This window comes from Thunnus albacares, chromosome 12 (assembly GCF_914725855.1).
Source record: "Thunnus albacares chromosome 12, fThuAlb1.1, whole genome shotgun sequence".
NCBI classification, from domain to species: Eukaryota; Metazoa; Chordata; class Actinopteri; order Scombriformes; family Scombridae; genus Thunnus; species Thunnus albacares.
The window spans coordinates 17,432,481-17,449,614 of record NC_058117.1 but is presented as its reverse complement, the minus strand read 5'-3'; the positions used below and the strand labels follow the sequence as shown (position 1 = coordinate 17,449,614).

Below are 17,134 nucleotides of genomic sequence, written 5' to 3'. Positions count from 1 at the left end.
ACTGCTAAAGCCAAACATCTAGTGGCAATTTTTGACTTGTGCTTTGCTTGCTTGCTTGTTTAACTTCTTCTTCTGGCATATGACGAGCGGAAGTTACGTAACGTGAAAATACTTAAAGGTCAGGTTCCGGTTTTTCAAGTCTGTCTTAATAGACTACTAGCAAGCTCATATTCATGTGGAAATGGGTTTTGGTTGTTGTAACAATCCCTACTCTCCATACTGGCTCTGAAGCTATATTCTTGGAACAGGACTTGAAAAAACCTGAACCTATCCTTTAAGCTTATTTCAAGGGTAGCTACAATATAGTTTGGTAGCAGGAAAAAAATAAGCTATCTAAAACATCAGGAGTAAATGCCAACCGCTGCAGTCAGTTACTCAGAATCAAAGAGCCAGAGCTTCTTTCTTCAGTGACTTGTCTGCTTTGATCTTCAAAAGTCATGCAGGTAGAAATCGAACATAGATGCACAGATAAGAGTCTCAGCAGCCTGAGCAGGCTATAATGCAGTACAAACACAAAACATATTGCATTCTAAGGGCCCAAATGCACTGAGAGTGTCTGACAAACACGTTTTGAAGTACACCTATTGTTTTAAATGGCCGAACCCGCACCAAAAGTGGTATGAGGTGCGCCAAACTGCCTTGACGTGCCTACTCAGACCTTGTTTCAATTTTGGAGCGTCAGTGACCAGGGCTGTTTTTTCTGCAGCTGAAGAAGAGAGAGAGATAGTGTGAGCGAGCTTAGAGCACAAGCAAGAGAGAGAGAGAGAGAGACAGTGTGGCGGTGGTTGAGCAAGGAGAGGGAGCGGTAGCAAAGAACAAAGCCGCTGAATGAGAGAAACAAAATGTTATTTTCTCATTGTTTCACAGCGGTTACATTCTAAAGCACAAATAAATAACCATCAAACAGTCAACAGATGATTTACTGTGGAAACAGACGCTCTCAGTTTCTTTTTCGTCCTCTGCATTTCTCCTTTTCATTCATTCATTACATCCAACTAATGCGGCAGTAAATACAAAGAACAACAGGACAAAGCTGCGTTGGTTCTGTTGTGTTGCAAGGCACCATTGGAGCATAAATTGACACGCATTAAATGAGGCGCGTCAGTTATCACTCTCAGTGCGTTGGGGCCTTAAGAAAGAGAGGCTTTTTTCTGTTGACTGGAAAAACACCAAGGGTTGATGAGTGTTGTAAACAGGCATTCTGGGAAATGTAGGAAATGAGCTGTGTCCTAGTTCCATACTATATGCACATGTTGACTCAAAAAGTCAGAACGGATGTTGAAATTTTGTCACAATGCAATACATGAACAATATAGAGGAGCTACTTATGGATGCAAAACATTAAAATAAATACAGGATGGTAGTGAGACAGTTTCAAAACAATCTTTGAAAAACAAAAACAATAATTTAATCTCCATTGGCGCATGTATTGGCTCATATTCTGCTAGTACAAATGTAAAAGTACATTGACTTCTTGTATACTTACTGCAAAAACAGTATATTGAAGATTAGCATGTAGTACATATTGCATGAAGTTAGTATATTGTAAGAAATTAGGTCACGGTTCATTCAAGGCAGGTAGGGGGCGGATGGGTGAATTGAAATTAAAATTAGAACACAAAATAACTTCTGGGCACTGATCACAGATGATATTACATAACACAGACAACTTATCATTATTGTGGAACACTGGTGGCCTGTTTTCTTTTGCTATTATATTTCCTATTACATATGCAATCCCTTTGTTTACATTCATTCTGCGCACAATGAATTGTTCCCTCTGAGCAAGCCGTGTTGTAATGGCTTATGACTCTGAGGTGTACTGTATGTGAGGTACATTATTATTTCAGCTTCACATTGCAGAACCATCATTTCAAGCCTGCTTCAGTAACACTTCACTGGCACCTCTTTGTTTTCCTTGTTCCTTGTTGCTTTTTTTAGATTCGAAGTGGCGAAAATGCCGCTAATTTAGCCAATGAGCTGGCACGTCATACGCAGGGACCGGTGTTCGCCGGAGACGTCAGTTCCTCAGTGCGCCTGATGGAGCAGCTCGTGGACATCCTGGATGCCCAGCTGCAGGAGCTCAGACCCAGTGAGAAGGACTCAGCTGGACGCAGCTTCAACAAGGTACTGTGAAATTCCTACCTGGCCTATTGTAACCTCTCATTAAACTTTGTCCCTCTTTTGCTCCAACTCGGTGTCAGCGTGACTCAGGACATTCATTAGCAGGACACCTACCGATACACACAAACACAAGCCCACATGTGCAAACCTGCTTACATGTGCACACACATACTCATGGACACACACAGTCTCAGGTGAGGGGGCTAAGAAGGTAGGTCTAGCCCTGAGGGGAAGCTCATTCCTCTACAGCTCCCTGGTAATTACCGGCTTTGGAAACACAGGCTCACCTGGTAGTTCCACCTTTAAGGAGCTAATGGCCATGAGCCCCAAAGAATAACTCCTCATGGCTGACAAGTGTGGAACTGCTTTCTGCTGGAGTTTCTGCAGGCACTCAGCAAGAAAAAAGTAAGCCCAAGATATACTTACATCTCTCAGCTGCTAGCAGTCCCGTGGAGAGATGAGTGACAGTTTGAAAAATTACATTGTTATTCAGACTTTCTAGACAGCGGTTGCTCTGTAAACAAGGTGATTTGCACCAAGATGACGCCAGTTGTTTGTGCCCTTATGTTCAGACGGCTACATTGCTATTATGCATTTCCAGATGAGAGCTAACAGGTTTCTCACTGCATCGCTGATAGTGTTGCTGTGATTTGTTCATCACAACAACAACGCACGACTGGCTGATGACAAGCAACCTTGTCAGAAGTTAGAGGACCATACCAGTGGTTTTGCATGTTTTATCCTATTAACCACAAATCACAAACACCTCACATCACAACTTCTGATTAGATTTTTTGATTTATTCTGATTGGTTCCTATTCATTTCTGCACAATATGAAAATCTTTTGAAAACTTGCAGTGCACTGAATATCAGGTTTGCATTTATTTTTGTTAAAGTTACACTATCTCTGCTCGGTAATGTAGATTAATTGCAGTTTGATTGAAAAAGCCTGTATGGCAACAATAATTCAACATGTTAATGCAGGGAGGATGTTATCTGTGATGGGTCAGATGACTTGAGCAAGTTTCAAGAGTCTGCCGCTAGATTTTTATGCCATTTGGAAATAAATGGTACCAATGGGTGTCTAAAACCTGACTGAAAATGTGAAAATCAAGAAACCACATGCTTTTAAAAAAGGACAGCAAAAGTGTAAAGTGTGAAAGTTTTTTGGCCTTTCGAGAACAAATATTGATTAAATAGTTACCAGTTTTACATCCTGCAAACATGGAATAACATCAGCTTTAATTTAAGTTATGATTCTGACCACCCAAAAAATCTAATAATAAAGTCCAATATTTACTCTCCTTTTAGTTCTTTCTACCAACTCCTGAGGGAAACATTTGGCTGCTAAATGCTCCACTATGTTCACCAGCTAGTCACTAACTTTTTATCAGAGCTTTTTGCTGAAAACAGCTGCCTGCTGTGGTTGCAAACAATGCTAATGAGAGCGGTGAGAGTGAAGCAAAACAGTAAAGTTGCGGGCCCTAAAACCAAAACAATGAGCTGAAAGAGGCTAAAACACTGAGAGGAACTGCAGAGTCAGGTGATAATTCTCTGTGCGTTCATCACTACAAGAGACCCATTTCACATTACACACAGTCATTTCATTTATTGTTAGTATAGAAATATTGATTATGGTCATATTTAAAGAGCTAAAACTTGCAAAACCACCAATATGGCCCTTTAGGTTTAATGCAGCCCTTTCCCACAAATCAACACGTAAGTGGTGATGTCCATGGGAGAAATTTTGACTCAGTTGAAGAAACATTTTGGTTTCCTGTGTGTCTTTGCTTGAGGTATTTATGATGTGCTTAAAACCCAAAGCTTGTTAAGAACTTTTTATCTCTTTGTTTTCCCATGTGTGTGTGTGTGTGTGTGTGTGTGTGTGAAAGATAGAAGATAGAGAGAGAGCAAGTGATATTCTCCAGTTTGACTCAATTAGGAAAAGAAGTCGACTTATTTAATACCAAGAGACCCACAAAGGGTTTTAAAAAGAGCTTGTGCTATATTATTCTCTCCATGCCATGAAATACAAATGACCTCATCCCACATTGTTTATCTTCTCAATGTATTTTAAAGCACCACTAATGGGGGGAGCATCAGAATCCAGTCTCAGCATTTTTCCTCCACACTGCTGTGCATTTCTCATCACTTCCCCTCACTATTATGCGATCCATATTCATATTCAGAATTCAAATACTGTTCCCCTCAAAAGCATTTAGAGCTGTCGCATTCTTTTAAGGTTGTAGTTCATAGACCTGTACCTTATCTTTCTTTTCCTGAATTCTGTAATTTTATGGTAAGTGGCATGATTTAATGCTTCCTGTCTTTTAAGATCTTTTCTTACCGCCTCTTTCTACAATTTGTCTTTTGTGCTTGATTCTCTTGTTGTGTGGAAAAGCTTCAAAAAAGAGAGAAGACATGCAGGGCATATATGAAGGTATAACAACTAGGCTTTCCATGTTGCTTTTTTACCCTGATCCCTACCGCCTGACCAGCAGCATGCAGCACTGTCTGTCTCCATGTCCTTGATTGTTTTGTTACAGTATGTGCCTGGTGTGCTTGTACAAGATACGGCTGCTTCCTCATCTGACTCGGCTGTCTGTTCTCCTGTCATGCTGTCCATCTGAGGATGCCACTGTCAATATCACTCCGTCTTTGTCCTATTTCACTCCTCTGCGCTATCACTTTGTATATCTTTCTTTCATTTTTCTCTCCCCTCATTTTCTTCCTCCCCCACTCTTTCTCTCTCTCTCCGTCTCTCCTGTCTACTCTTTATACGTTGTGTGAATAATTGCCTTCCCACGGCCGTAATTGCACCTCCCTGTCAGCCAGAAGTGTGATCAAAGTGGCAGTGTGCTCAATTTTCACTTGCTTACATTGTACAGTTTCTAGTCTCCCTTGTCCCCTTAGCTAAAAAAAAGAAAATCTCCTCTCCCGTTGCAGTTGTGTTTTATCTGTGGGATTAATTTCTGAGCCCATTAATACATTTGTGCTCCATTCTGATTTTTCGGTCTCCTCCCCAGACATTTTGCTTTTCCTTTGCTGTGACAGAATTTATTTCATCGGGTAGGTTCTGCTGAGAGACAAGGCCATGGCATAAGCACTCAGGATGTGATACCTTGCATGGCATAAAACAAATGATCAGATTTTATATCTCTCAGTGGCTCATGGGGGCTCCCCATCAGTTCAGGTTGTCTTTACCTGAGGACTCATTTTACTGTGAGAAAGGGGTGATGCATTTCCCCTCACTTATTTTTATTCATTCTAGTGGCATGACCATGAATGGCCCAGACTAAATATCTCAACAACTGTCAGATGGATGGATGTAAAGACATTCATGGTCCCCAGTGGATGAAACCTACTGACTTTGATGATCCTCTGACTTTTCCCCAAGCATCAAACTTTGCACTTATCAAGTGAAATATGTCAACAGCTACCTGGCAGATTGGAACAAAATTTTGTACAGACATTCATGGTTCCTAGACGAGGTATCCTACTGACTTTTCTCTAGCACTACCATGAGCTTGACATAAGTGAAATGTCTCAACAACTATTGGACGGATTGCCATGAAAATGAATCCCCCCCAGGATTAATTGTAACAACTTTGGTGTTTCTTTAAGTTCTAGCATCAAGTAAAATTTTTGATTTGTCCAACTCTTTGCTTTATGACTTAATATCTGCAAAAGTAATTATATATTTATCAGCCTCAGCTGAACTTTGTTTTCAGTGCTAATTAGCAAATGTTAGCATGCTTACACACTAAACTAAGATAGTGAAAATGGTAAACCTGCTGAGCATTTGGCTCAAAGCACCACTGCCATGCCTAAGTACAGGCTCACAGAACAGGCAACAGATGCTACGCTAGCAACTGATGCACCAACTGTGTGTGCTGGTGTGTTTGTGTACCTAGAACTTGTGAACCAGAAACTCTGGTTTTCTCTGTTATTTTTCCTCTGGTCTCTATACCTTTATGAAATAGATTCACTGACATGTCTCAGCGCCATTTAATAGTGTCTTTCCATTGAATTTGCATGCTGCCTCTAAAATTTACTTTGCACTCTGAACACACAATTGCTTGTTGTTGTCATTGTTCATCAAGTTTTAGTGTCTGCTTAGCTCTCACCAAGCAATGAACTTCTCTAGCCTGCAAGCCACAGGGGCTCCCCTTGTAGCACCCCTGTGATTTGTAAAGTGACCTCCATCCAGGCGAGAATTAAAGAGGATTCAATCAGAACACAGTTTCTTTCTGTGCTACACAAATTAGAGACAGCAGACTTTTTTTTTTTATCCTTTTGGATTTCATGGGTCCTTTGAGGATGGCTCTCCAGGGGGGGAGAACCATTTAGTGTCTGTCTGGTTGTAATGGCTACGACCCTGTAATCACCACTACTCTCTCTCCTGCACACACACACACGCACTTAATTCCCATCATAGTCACAGTTCGCAAGCTTCCAGTTGCCTGCAAGGTCAGGGCCACAGAGATTGATTTCTGTGCTCAGGCCTGAGATATAAAGACACACTGAGAGCCCTGTGTCTGGATACAGTCATCTTTGCTGTGGTTAATGTGAACTTGGTGGTTAAATGTTGTGGTTAATCATATATTGGTGATGACTTTGGTTGATCCCTGTTCTTGTTATTCCAGGCAAACGGTTAATCCTGTCTATATATTATAATTTCTCCATATTGTGTAAAGGAGGCATATTGCTTAAATCTGGACATTTGACCATTATGGAAATGCAAATTTGAAGAAAAAAGTGAGATAAAGTTATTCCATATGTAGTCTGAATCTGATGAAATGACAAACTACTTTCTTTTAATAAATCATTAATAATCCTAATCCCCTTATTGTACAATGAGTGTTTTGGATAATCACAGCTGTGACTAATTGGTACAGTGAGCAAGGGCTTGTTTTGGTTAATTACCGTTGTTGTGGAGGGCCTTGCTGTGGTTAATGGCACCTATGGTTAACTTGTCACTCTGATTTATCACACCAAGAGCAGCTCTAGATTCTGAATCTTTGTACAACTGTCTGTCTTTAGAGGGATTTTAGACAGTTAAAGACGCTGTGCCAGGCAAAAAGTCATGAACTCACTCTGCCAGGGTCAAAGGAAACTCTTGTTTTATCAACATATGATACTTGTGTGGGTTTTGTGGAATGTTTTCCTTACTTAGTGCTTATCAGAAACCAGGAAATGAAAGGATTTGCCATTGAAAACAAGCAGAACTTTTCCCCCTATCTTGACTCAGACTGCCACTCTGGACATGGATTACATGATAATGCCCTCTTTCCTTCAGGAGAATAGTATTCAAGGCCATTATGGGCAGATCCTGTTATGGAAATAAGACTTTTGTTTATGAAGATAATTGTTCTTTGGAAAGTAAAAACCAGGAATTGAGAATGCAGCAGTAGACGGCTATGTTCAGCAGAGGGGAAAAAACATTTGGTCTGTATTTCTTTTTCCCTTCAAGCGTTTTTGCATTATTATTCAGTAAAGGAAAGAGGGGACCAAAAGAGACTTCCTCAGATTAAGCCTATTTTTCGTAAACAGAATTTTAAATAATACTACATGTTGCATTTTTTATCATCATTATTATTTCAGTTACCCTCGACTTCCTTGAACCCTCATGTCTTCAGTCGGAGTGATCTTGATATTTCAGTTGTTGTTGCTGTCACTGTTGGCCATGCATGCCCTTTTTTTGTCATTTGCTGCCCAGTCCCCCGCTCTTTGTTATTAAACTGAAGTTATGATGGGAGGAATCAGCAAGCTGACATTTCACTTGTCTCCATGGATACAGGCAATCGTGGACACTGTTGACAACCTCCTGAGGCCGGAAGCTCTGAAATCCTGGAAAGACATGAATTCCACAGAACAAACGCACGCCGCTACAATGTTACTGGATACCCTGGAGGAAGGGGCGTTTGTCCTTGCAGAAAACCTGATCGAGCCCGCGATCGTAAAAGTGCCTGCAGAGAATATCAGTAAGTCGCTCTCCAGCCAGCTATAAAACTGATAAAACTACATGTACATGTCTGTCAGTCAAAATCTTCGATGCTGATGGTTATTCCTCTTCTTGGCTGTTTCACTAAAACTGTTGTGAGCCATGAAATTGTCTTCAGGGTAATTTTTTTTTTTTTTTGGTACTGGGACAGCTATTCCTTAAGGAGAAGATGTTTTTTTTAAAAATGGCCATATCTCATCTTGCCGAGGTCATAAAAAAGACTTGGTCTCTGCTGCTGAAAAACAAAGAAATGTATCCTCACAGGCAGTTTATTAGCAACATGATCTCATTCATTTAAGTCAGCTTTGTGCAGCGAACTGTCTTATTTCTATTCATAGCGCTACTGTATGTTACTATGGTTATGGTCTCCCACTCATCCCTTTTGTCTTATACCTCATTGATTTTTAATCTTTTTCTTGCATAGTATAGTCACCTCATTGAATATGTGCTGCAAGATGAACTGTACAGACCTCCAGGTGCAAAACAAAGAAACCAATTGAATGGCATTGTTCCATTCATGCAGCTCTCTATCTGTTCTCTGCAAGCCTTTCCCATTAAGTGGTAGTTAGCTAAGCTGATAAGGACTAGTTGCTCTGTCTCTACCGAAGCACTGATTAATACATTTTGTAATAGGCTGTATATTGGCTATTTAATCACTGCATTCAGTCAGTTTTTATGAGCTTGTCAAGCTCTCGCTTATCTGCGCAATAGAGATAATATTCCAGTGGAGAAACATAAATACACCCACATGAGGAAACACAATCTAAATCTCAGAGACTAGCTTACCTGACCTCCCTTGAAGAGTTGAAAAAAAAAGAGTGAAAATGATTGTTGCTCCTAATTAGCAGTTTGTCAAAGCCCAAATGGCACCTCCAGGCGAGCATCAAGGGCAAGGCAAGGGAAAAGGGAGGGAGAGCAAAGAGGGAACTAAAAACTAGACAGAGGGGGAGAGCGACCAGAGAACAATTCCTCATCTCTGTCTGTCAGAAGCCATCTATCTGAGGAAGTGAGGCCGTTTCTGATGGGAGGGAGTGTGCTGATATGTGTGTCCTCCTGACCCTTCAGTAATTTCACACATCAAAGGGAGCACCACCCGGCAGCTGGCATACCATAGAGAGGGGCTGCAGGAATTTGGAGGATTTTCAGAGATTTGCTCGTCGAGCCCAGAGTTATCTAAACCCACAGGGGAAAGAAAAAGTAAAAGTAAAAGCTCAATGATATTTTTGATCCTATGAATATTTGACATTCATGCTGCGGTAGGTTGTGTGCCTGCGTTTGCTCATCCTCTATTCCCACCCTTGTTGTTATTTTTTCTTTAGCTCTTGCCTCGGAGGCTTTCACAGTGCCAACCAACAGCTTAGTGACATGTTTTTTTTTAACTAAATGATACTCCATGGGGTCTTGCCAATAAGATTGGATTCTGTTACTCTTACAATGAACCTCAAGTTTTTACATGCACCCTGCCGGGCCTCAACGTCAGAGCTCAATTAAATACCATGTATTGCTTTTTGAAATGTTTTCATTCGAGTAATACATCTCTCTCTCTCTCACTCTCGCTCTCTTTCCCTTCACCTCTTGCCTCTCTCAGTGTTGGATGTGTATGTGTTAAGCACCGACGGTCAGGTGCAAGACTTCAGATTTCCTCAGACAAATAAAGGTGGAGCATCTCTTCAACTTTCCTCCAACACGGTCAAAGTCAACAGTAAAAATGGTGAGAAATACACAACTGCTGCATAAATATTTAATGATTCTTAAGTTTTGGCTGTTTTTTAACCTTTTTGTTTTTTTGGGACGATTGCAACCAGTGAAATAAAATCACCCCCTGTTTGACTTTTTTGTTGAGTAGATTGACGCCACTCTCATGTCTATGCATTAACTATGAAGTGAGAGCTGGGAGGCGATTAGCTTAGCTTAGCATAAAGCTTGGAAACAGGGGCTAAAATATACCCACCAACACCTCTAAAGCTCACTAATTAACACGTACCTTGCTTGTTAACCTGCACAAAAACAGAAATGTTAAAACAACAATATGTGGTGTTGCTGCTAGTCATGTGCTACAACTATTTTTGGTGATCAGTAGTTTGCACAGTGACATCTTGGATTCTGCACTAGTTGTCTGGCAACCTAATGGTGTCAAAAAGTGTATTTCCCTAAATGTCGGACTACTCCTTTACTAAACTATGATATCTCAGACGAGAGCTACATGATCTTGGATTAAATGGGGACCACAATTTTTAAAATGTCATAATCAAACTGATAATTAAATCAATAGTCAAGCTAAGATATGTGTCTTTTATATATATATTTTGTTGCATCCCCACAGCTAGCGAAGTCTTTTAATTTATCCATGGTGCAAATTTATAATTGTCTCAGTGCTTTTTTATAGACATAAGAGGCAGCAATGAATGCATTAGAGGAATAGGATGGCATTTTGGAAAATATGTTTATTCACTTTCTTGCTGAGAGTGAGATGAGAAGATCAATACCACTCTCATGTCCGTAAGCTAAATATACCTATTAAAAAAAGCGAGTCCCACAATGTCAAACTACTTCTTTTAAGGCTTTACTGTATATACTACCAATGAATTAATATGTCTCAATTGTGCCCTTGCTTGTTTATGCTCAATTATTTCTGATTTTATTATTGCAGGTGTGGCCAAGCTAGTGTTTGTGCTCTACAAACACCTGGGTCAGTTCCTCAGCACAGAGAACGCTACACTGAGGGGAATAGGGGACATGAACAAACACAACCTCTCGCTCACCGTCAACTCTCACATCCTGTCAGCCTCTATTACCAAGGAGTCCAGCCGTGTGTTTGTGGCCGACCCCGTGATCTTCACACTTGAGCACCTGGATGTAAGCCACCTCTTGACACCTCTTCAGACCACACTATATGGCTAGGATATTAAAAATCCTGAAACGGCTGTACAGCCTTTTACAGTGAGGGGCAAATCCAGCACTTGTATGTATTGTTGAAATAGAAAAACAGTTAAAGAGAAAACATCATTACACATTAGAGAAGTAAGTTTGGTTTTTGTGCTTGGACATTGCCATAGTAACCCTTCTCACATCTCATCTCATTAAGATTCTGTTTTATTTCTTTATTTGGATCTCTTTCATCTCATTTCTTCCAACAACTCATAACACTTAAAAAATCTTAATTACAAATCATCTGCATTGACATACAGTTAGAGATATGAAATATACATATTCTGTAGTACAGTTTGTGTACAATCATGCATATTGCAGTGCATGTTCATATATGTTTAATCATTTTTCTGTCTCTCTCTGTTTGTATTTTGTAGAAGGAGCACTACTACAATCCCAACTGTTCTTTCTGGAATTACTCAGAGCGGAGCATGATGGGATACTGGTCCACTCAAGGCTGTAAACTGCTAGAAACCAACAAGAGCCACACCACTTGCTCCTGCAGTCACTTGACCAACTTCGCCATCCTCATGGCTCATCGGGGAAATGTGGTAAGTGGCTCTCGCCTTGTGGTTGCGAGCGAGAGCTTTCTCTCTGCCTCAGTCAGTTGTTCTTCCGTATCGCTGATAGATTTGTGCTCACACGGCAAGAGCAAGACTGGCATTTCGGTGGAGATAATTAGATTATTGCTGGAGGAGAAGGTAAGGGGGGTGGGTGGGTGGTGGAGGAAGGGAGAGGAGGTGGAGAAAAGGAAGCAGGCTGTCACTTTAAAAGAGCGAGATTGTGGATCAGGGTAGGAAGTGCCATACCATTATCAGAAGTAATTATATTTTACCTATGGTCCGTGTCTAATATTCCTCCATGTATATGTCACTGAGAATCATGGGAAAAAGTATAACCTCATCTTAAACGTATGTTTCCACTCCTCTTGAAGTGGTGTAGGATCCATTTGGTTGTGAAATGCAATTACAATCCAATTACATGATAAATAGCATGTGTAGCGAGGACCTAGCCAGTAATAAAAGTGGAGGATAAGTTTGTGGTTCGTTTAATAATATGTCCCAACTCATGAACTCTGTCCCTGTCATCTGTCTTAACCTCAACCTTAACCACAGCTTGAAACCAGAGCCCCGAGGCTAGGCTTAGCCTCACACCAATTCCCTACACATCACCTCAACTGCAGCTCCTGCCCTCAATAAAATTACAAATATCACAGGAGGAATTGCTTCACTTTCAGGCCACCAAGTCCTTGAGTGATATTTTGTATGGTCAGGTCTGCTATTTTCACATTTGCCTAGTGCCCATCTTGAAACATGCTCAGTTTTAGATCATCAGAAACGCAGCGTGATTCAACCTCAAAAACAGAACCAACGTTTGGACGTCACATCTCATGGCCACTTGGTTTTTCAGCTTACATCACTTAATGTCACATGGACCACATAATGTGATCTAAGCATGTTCAGTTTGAGAGCAAGATGTCAGCAGGTGCAATGAGGTTTAGGACAGAATATATAGAGGTTTTCATCAGGTCAGTGTTGTTTTGTAGTGTTACACTTAAGTAAATATAGCTACAGTATGACCATTATGTGCTTAAATGCTACCATTATGATGAGTGGGGAGTTCATGAGGGAAGGTCATGTCATAATGTCTGTTTCTCCGTAGGGGGAGGGGAGCGTCCATGAGCTTCTTCTTACTGTCATCACCAGGATGGGTATTGCAGTGTCTCTCGTCTGCCTGGCCATTAGCCTCTTCACCTTCTGCTTCTTCAGAGGTCTGCAAAGTGACCGCAACACTATTCACAAAAACCTCTGCCTCAACCTCTTCATAGGAGAGCTGGTCTTCCTTGTTGGCATCAATATGACCGAACCAAAGGTAACGTGGAAATTACAGTGCAGAGAGTTTCAACTTTGATACTACTAATGAATGGTGTCATCAGCTGTGATTAACCTTTAAGCACTTAAAGTCCCAGTAAAACGGAAGGTAGAGCGTCTTTAGCCTCTGCACTGTGACGTATTTATCAGAGAAACGGTATATTTGAGCGGTGTGAAGTAACATGAGGGACTGAAATAAAATCCTTCTCGCGTGATCTTGCGATTTCTTGATCTTGCGAATTCAGTTTCCTCGCAAGGTAAGAGTGCAGGATGAGTCATCAAAAATTTGAAACCGTTTTATAAGAAGAGAAAAGACAGGGAGTTTGATCTAAAATACTCTGATATGGATTTTTTGACATATATTTGGCATATAACAAGAGATAAATAACAGGGATACAGGATTAAAACTGGGAATATATTTCATTTCACTGGGACTTTAAATTTCCCCTTCAATTTTTCCTCAAGTAACTTTAAAGTGAGAATATATCATATATTTACTCTGTATCTGCTTGTTCCAATGCCACATCAAATCTATATGATGCTAATTCTGAGTCAGTGCAATACTTTTGTGGCCGCACTAATAAATCAAATAGAAATATTCTGTGCAGGATTTTATACACAGTTCTCTTATATCATTTGCATCTTTGGAAACTTTGGATTCCACCACTTAAATTAATAAATCTTGGCTGCATAAAGTGTTCTTTAACAGTGGACCCACAAGCTGATTTTTGGAAAATTGTACAATTTCTGTCTAGTTATCCAGAATGAGGAAAAAATATCTGTTTATTGTTCAGATGTTGTTGTTTGTTGACCAGGTATATTAGCTTAGCTTAGCTTAGTTATTTGATAGCTATGGGATCAGTAATAGCTCTGTTTAAAAGTAGTGAGACATGTCTTTTTCATAGTATACGGTTTGTATAAATATATTAAATAATATAAATAATAATAATAAATATGTTCACAAGTTGTACTATAGTTCAGCCAGATGTTTGTCATTGAAAACATTCAAAAGGTGTATTTTCCTACCTTTAAAGCCCCTAAAAATGTGGCTTCAAATGTTAAGTATTTCTTTATAACATTAAATATTCATGACTAAATATAAGCAAAAAGCGAAAAAATAATAGGTATTATTTAAGGGTTTTGACTCAAACATCTGCTTGTCAGGACTGTGGGTGTGATTTGATCAGATTTGACTGACAGTGAAACAAACACCCACCCAAACTGTCATCAGATTTTGATTTAAATGTTGCTAAATCCTGATTGGTGCACAGAAAATCATGACATCACCTTTTTCCAACTGACCCCACCCACTTCAGACCAGCGAGAAAGGCAAAGAGAAAAAAAGAGAGAAATCTCTCATGTGAAACAACCTAAAGTCTTCTAACTTAGGGTGAAAAACAGGTGTTATGTAGGATCCCTTTACTTGTAGTAAAATGCTGATTAAGATATGTAAATGTTTTTGTTCTTTTGGTCCTTTAGACATCCAATAATTAAGTGTTTGTTGCACTAATATCACAAGCAAAAGCATAAAAAACCCAATCTACTTTATCCTTTTATTAAAAAATGTATTCTTGTGTGTGACATCTGCATCTATCTTCTTGTCAGCTGGTGTGCTCGGTCATTGCCGGGGTTCTCCACTTCTGCTTCCTGGCTGCGTTTGCCTGGATGTGTCTGGAGGGCGTGCAGCTGTACCTCATGCTGGTCGAGGTGTTTGAGAGCGAGTTCTCACGCCGAAAGTACTACTACATCTCTGGGTACCTCTTCCCAGCTGTGGTGGTGGGCATCTCAGCAGCCATCGACTACCGAAGCTACGGCACGCAGCGGGCGTAAGTGTGGCGTCTTTGCACAGGGATGAAAATCACAAGCATTAGTCCTCCCTCCTCTCCATAAAGACACGCCCAAACAGCATGCATGTATGTGCTAATGATAGTAATATCACAAAGAGCAGCCCACCTCTGCTCCCTGGCAAATTTACACCCTGTCACTTCTAAAAGTAGAAGCATTGAGCAAAGCTGCAACATTAATGAATGTGCCGGCTAGCTACACTGGCCTGCTGAGTTTTTATTCTTTGCATGTGGATAATTGCCGCTCTTGTCAGTTAAAAGTTTATGCACTTCTCCACTGGTCTTCATCCAAGCAGCAAGCTTTATGATTTGTAAGACTGCAATCCTCTAATTTATGGGATTTAAGTAAACTGCCTTTTTCAAACTCCATTTTATTGCTGTAGTCTTTACTTCATTTGTGTTTCCTGGTGATAAACACAGATGGATGTACAATTCATTCTTTAACTGTCTACAATACATTGTTTACTGTTCAGAGTCTTAGGTACACACAGTCAGAGATCCCACATTTGTAGACATTTGCAGACTGTGAAGTCATGAGTCCTATAACCACTGCCTCTCAGACTGCAGCTTCTCATGGCACGAGGCCAAAACTCCCTCAAGGTCGGGTTTTCTTCTCTGTGGTCAGAGGAGTCTCTATTCTGTTGCTGTGGCCTATCATCATTCCTGCTCTGCTGGGCCCTGATCGATGAGACACAACTTTGTTTTGGCAATGAGATGATTTAATGAACTGAATATCAACTTTTGCACCCTATAGATGCTGGCTGAGGGTTGATAACCACTTCATCTGGAGCTTCATCGGACCTGTAACCTTCATAATTGTGGTAAGTTGTAATTTTATGCACAAGTGTGATAACATTTTTTTCTTCTTTTCAAAGAAAAGCTTTGAAAACAGTTTATAGATTTTCTCTCTCTGTGTGCTGGCAGCCTCTTAGCTCTGCATTCTCAGATCAATTTGCATGAAAGGAAAGTGGTCCCATTATAGCTGACACGAGGACATCAGTGTCCACTCAGCTATGAAATCCTCTGAAATCAGAATTGGTGAGCGGCAACAACTTAAAGCTGTTTGGTCCTTGCTGTACATCTAGAGAATACTCCCCTCGCAATCAGGAGGAGAAATCATCTCAGGCATGAAGGTCATTTGCTCGGTGGGAAAACAAGGGTGGTGGTGGTGGTGGTGGTGGTGGTGGAGGTGGTGGCGGTGGTGCGGGGGGTGGACATGGAAGTAATGAGTGGGTGGGCCAGACAACCATTACCACAGCTCATAGCCCTGCTGAGGATCATGACAGGTCCCCAGCCAATCGCAGCACACGGACATCTCCATCTTCACCTTTTAATATTTCATGTGGTGCACCGGGTGTTCACAGTGCCTCGACGCACATAGACACACACACACACGACACGTGCACATGCATGCATGGAAGAATGCATGCACAGAGTCCCTGGACAAACACACACTGCATATCCATATAGACGGTAACACACATGTAAATCTGTCCATAGGCTGTAAATACATGTAAAACCTCAAGAAGTGCTGCGTCGGCAGCAATGTTTTTTTGCGCTGTATTTGGCAGAGAAGTGAGAGACCTGAATATTGTAGAGGACGGCCCCTTGGAGACTTAGAAAGAGGGAGAGTCCACATGCAGTTTGCCTCAGCTTTCAGCAGAGTGCCTCCTCGCCTCGCTGTCCGTCCGTCCGTCCGTCTGTCTGTCTGTCTCATCGGATCTGTGTCATCACTTGCGGCTGTGTTAAATGCATCTCCAGCTACTCGACTCATGCGGATGTAAATCGGCCCCAGTGGCTGGGAGACAAAACTCGGCATTACTCTAAGCTGTGATCTAAAAGCCTCCTACTGTCTTGTTAGCCACTCCTTTTTCCTTCCATCTTTCCCTGCTGTTGTTGGTTTCCATCTGCTTTCTGCTCACATTTCTCTTTGTTTCCATTTAAAGACCCTTTTTCCGTTGCCTTGTAGTGTTTCAGAATGCATCCATATGGGAATATGATGTGGAGCTTTCGGCTCCTTTGTGAATTCAGTTGAATGAAGCATTGAAAATAAAGTGTTTGATCACCAGAGTACACTACATCTAGATCATTATGCTTTCTTTTCTTTGCCAACTCATGCTTTTTTTTAAATAATTTATTTTCCTTCATGTAGACTAGATTGGGCACACTTTCAAAATAATTGATCAGAGCAAATATGGTATGGAAGTTTTTAATAACGTAAAAATCTGCATATAGTTTTTTTTTTTCATTGAATATTTACTGAAGAGCATTTCAAAGGTTTAATTCGATATTAAGCACAAATTGAAGCACATTCCCTTTCCCTTGGTGGCAGGCCCTCCGGTGCTTACAGAGAGACATCCTG

The 17,134-nt window shown here is 40.8% G+C and overlaps 1 protein-coding gene across 5 annotated transcripts in view; it reads left to right on the top strand.

The window, feature by feature from the left end:
• Positions 1-17,134, top strand: part of LOC122993718 (adhesion G protein-coupled receptor L2-like) — an 88,160-nt gene that overhangs the window by 59,259 nt on the left and 11,767 nt on the right. For 3 of the 5 annotated variants that reach the window (XM_044368106.1, XM_044368103.1, XM_044368108.1), the window contains exons 8-16: positions 1,942-2,127; positions 4,527-4,565; positions 7,926-8,109; positions 9,718-9,840; positions 10,780-10,985; positions 11,435-11,608; positions 12,720-12,929; positions 14,534-14,754; positions 15,527-15,593. In XM_044368106.1, the coding sequence (XP_044224041.1) occupies positions 1,942-2,127; positions 4,527-4,565; positions 7,926-8,109; positions 9,718-9,840; positions 10,780-10,985; positions 11,435-11,608; positions 12,720-12,929; positions 14,534-14,754; positions 15,527-15,593 (1,410 nt within the window). The remainder of the gene's footprint in view (positions 1-1,941; positions 2,128-4,526; positions 4,566-7,925; positions 8,110-9,717; positions 9,841-10,779; positions 10,986-11,434; positions 11,609-12,719; positions 12,930-14,533; positions 14,755-15,526; positions 15,594-17,134) is intronic. The other 2 variants (XM_044368107.1, XM_044368104.1) reach the window with 1 other exon arrangement.